Source organism: Aphidius gifuensis, linkage group LG2 (genome assembly GCF_014905175.1).
Source record: "Aphidius gifuensis isolate YNYX2018 linkage group LG2, ASM1490517v1, whole genome shotgun sequence".
Lineage (NCBI taxonomy): Eukaryota > Metazoa > Arthropoda > Insecta > Hymenoptera > Braconidae > Aphidius > Aphidius gifuensis.
In genome coordinates, this window is record NC_057789.1 from 21842564 (window position 1) to 21848570 (window position 6007).

At 29.7% G+C, this 6007-nt stretch overlaps 1 protein-coding gene and 2 long non-coding RNA genes across 4 annotated transcripts; 1 reads left to right on the plus strand and 2 right to left on the minus strand.

Annotated features, from left to right (window-relative positions):
• Positions 1-212: 212 nt before the first annotated feature.
• On the minus strand, positions 213-1355 carry LOC122849503. Its single transcript, XR_006373574.1, has 3 exons — positions 1247-1355; positions 1001-1178; positions 213-925 (listed from the first exon to the last, which is right to left on the minus strand). It is a non-coding gene; the product is annotated as an uncharacterized LOC122849503 (long non-coding RNA).
• A 173-nt stretch (positions 1356-1528) lies between these two features.
• LOC122849504 (charged multivesicular body protein 5) lies at positions 1529-2659 on the plus strand. Its single transcript, XM_044148212.1, has 3 exons — positions 1529-1798; positions 1948-2493; positions 2559-2659. The coding sequence occupies exons 1-3, from the start codon at positions 1730-1732 to the stop codon at positions 2607-2609; spliced, it is 666 nt and encodes a 221-aa protein (XP_044004147.1). The 5' UTR covers positions 1529-1729; the 3' UTR covers positions 2610-2659.
• Positions 2660-3033: 374 nt separating this feature from the next.
• Positions 3034-4710, minus strand: LOC122849505. 2 transcript variants are annotated; one of them, XR_006373576.1, is made up of 2 exons: positions 4552-4710; positions 3034-3282 (listed from the first exon to the last, which is right to left on the minus strand). It is a non-coding gene; the product is annotated as an uncharacterized LOC122849505 (long non-coding RNA). The 2 variants fall into 2 exon arrangements; XR_006373575.1 differs by lacking the exon at positions 4552-4710 and adding an exon at positions 3366-3788.
• Between the last annotated feature and the right edge of the window lie 1297 nt (positions 4711-6007).

Genomic DNA, 6007 nt, shown 5'->3' on the forward strand with positions numbered 1-6007 from the left:
TGTTATTTTATAAACATCAATAACAACAAACTTTATAAACATATCATTCATAAAATTTATAAACATATACTTCATATTATTTATTTATGAACGAAATTTATAAACATATATTTAAAAAAAATATTAATAATAACAAATACTTGTTATTTAATAAATATAACACATTAATTCAACAAAATGAGCTCTAATAAAAGAAAACATGTAAGTGTTAACATATTTTTGTGTAAATTAATATTTTTTTAAATAAATTATTCCAACCATAATATTATATCTAAACATGAATCAATAAGATCATGATCAATTGATGCAGCAAAAGATTTACAGCATCGTAGTGACCATACATCATCATCTAATGATTTATATTCATCTTCAGTAATAACTGCATATATTTTAATTTTGGTTTTGATCTGAGCATCAAATATTGCTTGATCAACAATGCTGCTTAATTCATATTCATTTTTTTTTCTAATAAACTGATCAAGAAACAACAGTTTTTTACTTGAACATATTATATGAATTATAATATGTATATCATCTTCTTGAGTCGTGTTACTAATCATTAAAATTCTTTCAGATGCTGATAAAAGAAATCTTGATTCATCAAGTTGATCATAAGCTTTATTCAAACACTCAGTTGCTATTTCAGCTGACAAAGAAGTTCAAGACAGCTCTATCAATCTTTTTTTTGTCACTGTCTGTCAAAGACAAAAAGTATTGATTTAAAGATCTTAAGTTGGATAGTTTTCTTTTTTTAGATGGTCTAGAAGAGATAGATGGTGAACTAGCACCGGATGCATCTGAATCATAACTTAAAATTGACACTGAATCTTCAGTAATTATTGTAGAATTTGAATTTGTTGATGTGATTTTGTTATTATTGTCACTTGATGATGATGCCAGTGTATCAATTGCTTGACAGTTTGCTCTAAAAATATATACAAACGTTCAAATATAATGATGATAATAAATATAATAATTTTATTATCTATTTATGATTTACCTGTGGTTTATTAATCTTTCACTTGAAGTATTTGAGAACTCTTTAAAGCAATATTGACAATTCGCTGTGAATTTCCCATCACATTTGGAGGTTCTTTTGAAGCCTTGGGTCCAAATTTCATGAAGAGGTCTTCCACCAGGTTTCATTGTATGTATTATTCATAAAAAACTTTTTCCAACTAACACATAATTTTCATTAGTAATCAAATATAATTTAATAAACAATTAAGTAATAAAGTATAATTACCTCAACTATGTTTACCAGCAACAATCAACATTTTACTATCAAAACAATTTCAGACAATCTGACAGTTGAGATTGAGAGAGAAAAAAAAATATTTATTATTTGGTTTGTTTGTTTTGGTGGTAGTTCCAAATTTCGCCGCCAGATGGCGATGTTTTATACAAATGGATAAAACTAAAGATGTTTTAAACTATGTTTTAAACATAGTTTTAAACATGGTTTAAAACATTATGTTTTATACATGTCCAACCCTGTGCGTCTAGCACAGTCTAGCGACTCTAGGCTGCGACAATGCTGCGCGCTGCTATTCTCAGACCTTAGTGTCGTCATCAATGTGTCTGAAAGTGTCATATTATCACATATTATTTTTCCTTTTTTTATTTTTACATATTTTGGATTTAACTTGACTTGCAAAAAGTGTTATTTATTAATACTCAACTTGTTTTATATTTCTTACAGAACAAAAAAAAAAAAAAAAAAAAAACAATGAATAGACTGTTTGGAAAAGCAAAACCCAAGGAACCAGGTCCAAGTATTGCTGATTGTATTGCTGGGGTAATTATCAATAATGATAATAAATTTTTAAGATTACTGTTGTGGCCTTGTTTTGCAAATTATACTGACGTCAAATAATTTCATTTTGTTTTTTTTTTAAATAAACAATTCCTTAGAATTATGAAATTTAATTGGTTGTGTTTTGACAGGTCGATGGACGTGCTGATACAGCAGAAAAAAAAATACAGCGTTTGGATGCTGAATTGAAAAAATATAAAGATCAAATGGGTAAAATGCGTGATGGACCAGCTAAGAATGCAGTTAAATCAAAAGCCCTGAGAGTTCTTAAACAACGTAAAATGTATGAATCACAAGTTGATAATTTACGTCAGCAAGCATTTAATATGGAGCAGGCTAATTACGCAACACAAACATTAAAAGATACACACTCAACTGTTGCTGCAATGAAAGATGGTGTTAAACAAATGCAAAAAGAATTTAAAAATATTAACATTGATCAAATTGAGGATTTGCAAGATGATTTATCAGACATGTTAGAACAAGCTGATGAAGTACAAGAAGCACTCGGACGTAGTTATGGTATGCCTGAGATTGATGATGATGAACTTGCTGCTGAGCTTGATGCACTTGGTGACGACTTAGATTTAGAAACTGATACATCATTTCTTGATGATGCTATTAAAGCACCAAGTGCCCCTGATAAAGAACCTGGCGCAAATTCAATCAGAAATAAGGTAAAGATTATATTTTGTTATTACTGATTAAATAATATTCTTAAACTTTTCTTTTTGTTATTCAGGATGGTGTCTTGGTTGATGAGTTTGGCTTACCGCAAATACCAGCTACATAATAAGTACTTTTATTAACTCATTTATAAGTATCTAAATTGAAAATTTAAGACAAAAAAATAATCTGAGCATTGCCAAAGATATTCTTGTCTAAATTTCATTGTACTTCAAATGTGTAATCTAATCTAAATTAAAGAAAATAAGTAACACAATAAAAACAGATAGTTAGAAATTACTCATTAAAATGATCATTTTTTGCCACTAAAATTTACAGCTTCAACATTAACTCATTATATTTATATTTTCAACAATTAATTTTTTTATTTAATTTGTATTATAGAATTATGTTAAAGTTATAAAAAGTGAATTAATTGAATATCTATCATCTTCAATTGTTCCAAGTAGACAATTTTATTCATATAATGAATTTGAATGATTACTTTTACGAAAAATAATAATGTTTGAATTATAAAACTTGTAATCATGGAATATTAAAATTTTGGTGATTATTAACTTGTTTATATTTATTACAAACAGCTAAAATTGTTTTACGAGCATTGTCAAATAATTCCCTTTGAAATCCATCAACTTCCACATAATGATGTACATGTCCATTTCTTTTGTATAATGTACCAAATTGATAAATTAAAGTTTTGAATTTGTAACTCATAGATATTGAATTCAAACTCTAATTTTCATAGTTTCTTTACTCCACGATTCAAATTCTGTGTTTGTCTGAAATTTTATCATAGAAATTATTCATATCGTTTTATTATCACGGAAGGTTATCAATTTATTTATGTATTCATTTTTTTTACCGTAAAATATAAAATAAAACCGAGGAGGAAGACACTCCAAAATTTAGTGTACACCAGATTACAGATTACCCGTAATCATGCAATATTCTTAATGATTACACAAGATTACTTTTTTTTCAGCAATCACAAAGATTCCCAGTAATCTTTTATGATTACATTTGAAATTCAGAGAAAAAAAAATTTACAATACTATATATGTGCATGTATACGTGCGCATGCGCGATTTAAGAACGAAGCTGAGAAGATTACTGAGATTTTCTGTAATCATATCAAGATTACAAAAAATTTTTGCAGATTATAAATATACGACGAAAGATTACTGATGATTACATGTGATTTTTAAAGATTATTGGTGATTATGAAAGGTTACAAGATTACTTTAGATTACAATGATTACACGATTTTTTCGTAATCATCATGGTAGAAGTACTACAGGTATGGCAGTAGTCCATGCTTTTTTCGTCGCGTTCTGCGCAGCCTTATTTTTTCAACCAATCAAGAACGCGCCATCGAGCTGTTTTGCTTTTCTTTCTAACACGCAATCTCTATTATAAGATCCTCTCTCTCTAACATACTGTTTTGACAACTATTTTTTATATTGTTGTAAATACTAATAAATATATGTGGAGCATGTTTATAAAAAATAAAAAAAATAAAAAAACCAAGACAGTTTAACAAATAAATTATAATATTTTCATTGTTGTTGTTTTTTTTGAGGCCACAAACAATAGAGGTTGTGTTGTATTTATTATACTTGGATTCATTTATTTAATATACCAAATCTAGTTGAATAAATATGATAACTTCTGAAAAATTAAAAAAAAACTTGAAAATTTTCTTAACGAATTTGTATCGCGCGCGCATAAAGTCTTCCATTTTTGTGGCGAGAAGGCGACCTTTTGATTGGTCAATTCACAGCGGCCAAACCAGGCTGCGCACTGCCATACCTGTAGTATTTCTACCATGGTAATCATTTCTGTAAGATTACGAAAGATTATTGAAGATTCTTCTTCCAATGTACACCAGATTACACAAGTGACTTCCCCAGGGGAGGCCAGGGGAGGCCTCGATATTTTATATACATGCAATATTGCATATAATTTTAGGTGGTAAAACTTAAGTCGTATCATATGTCATATGACTTTGAGCAATATTTCAAGTATGTAAAATATGTTGCGGATGGTACCTATCTAAATTGCTGGGCTGAATCGCCGCCATCTTGAAGATTCGAAAAAATGAGAGTTTCTGAACGAGCCTATGCCACTGAAATATAATAAAACTAGAAGCCGAACTTCGTGTCGCCGAGAGAGAAACTCAATGGTTGTCCTGTTGTCCTTGTCGGTACGTCAACTATAATTGGTTGAGACTACAGCACCCGTATTCAGAGGATGTTCTCATTATGGCTTTTTTTTCCCATGGCGGCGCTTGTGAACTTTTTATATAGATTTTACATGGAAAAGCTTCACAAGCGCCACCATCGGAAAAAAAACGCCCTAATGAGAACATCCTCTGAATACGGGTGCTGAAATATAATGTAACTTTCATATCATGTAGTCAGTGTTGGGTAGGTATGATACCGGTGTATCATACAGCAGTATCATACACTGTATCATACAGTATGATACATCTCCATTATCATACGTCATGTATCATACATTAAGAGCGCCTCTACATTTCACTTTTTAAACTATTTTACTGACGCCATTTTGCCTATCCGCCATTATACACATATTTGGCGCCCAAGAAGACTAGAGACCAGGAGAGTCAACTCCCTGTAGTGGGGGATAGGCTGGATGGGACCAAAAACGTCGTAAACTTTTACACAGGGGCAGGCTTTATAAAAACGCCGTTTCAGCGCTGTTGTCGACCCACGAACCACGCACACATGTATTGAATATAATACATATAATACATATACTTAATAAATTAACAGTCTATTTAAATTAATTCCTTAATCACTTGCCACCAATATTTTTATTTATCATAAAAAATATGATATAGACTACAAATTAAATTATTTGGCTAAATTATTATATATGATAAATCAAAATATTGGTGGCAAATAATTGAAGAATTAATTTAGACTGTTAATTTATTTATTTGGTTCCATCCTTTTCTTAGAAAATATTTTCCATAATTAATCGATTGAATAGCTATTAGAAAATGTATCTAAGGGAAAGATCTGGCCAAATAAATTTATATGTTGTCTAGATTAATTTCTTGGCAACATTTTCTATAATAAATTAAAATATTTGTGGCGAATAGTTGAGCAATTTTTTTAGACTACGAATAATTTATTTAGCTACATCCTTCTTTTAGCAAAAATTATTACATACAATCAACTAATTGTATAAATTTAGATAACAAACTTGTGGCGTATTTTGATATCAAATTGATATACGTAAAATAGAACAAATCAGCATTAAAATATCAACAACAATTGTGAACAATTTTGGTTCGCGAGACGCCGAAAGCGCCTCTCTGTGGCCAAATGTACAAGCCTTATTTCACGACATATTTTGTCCCATTCCCAATGTACATAGTTGACTCTCCTGGTCTCTAGTCTTCTTGTTGGCGCCCAAAAACAATATGTCAACATCCAACATAATATGGAATCTCAAGAGTTTATTAATATTCATTAA

Bases quoted from the DNA above. Each gene is read 5' to 3' on its own strand.
- LOC122849504 (XM_044148212.1), top strand. From the start codon at position 1,730: ATGAATAGACTGTTTGGAAAAGCAAAACCCAAGGAACCAGGTCCAAGT. The intron at 1,799-1,947 runs GTAATTATCAAT...GTGTTTTGACAG, and splicing joins TTGCTGATTGTATTGCTGGG to GTCGATGGACGTGCTGATAC. The intron at 2,494-2,558 runs GTAAAGATTATA...TTTGTTATTCAG, and splicing joins CAAATTCAATCAGAAATAAG to GATGGTGTCTTGGTTGATGA.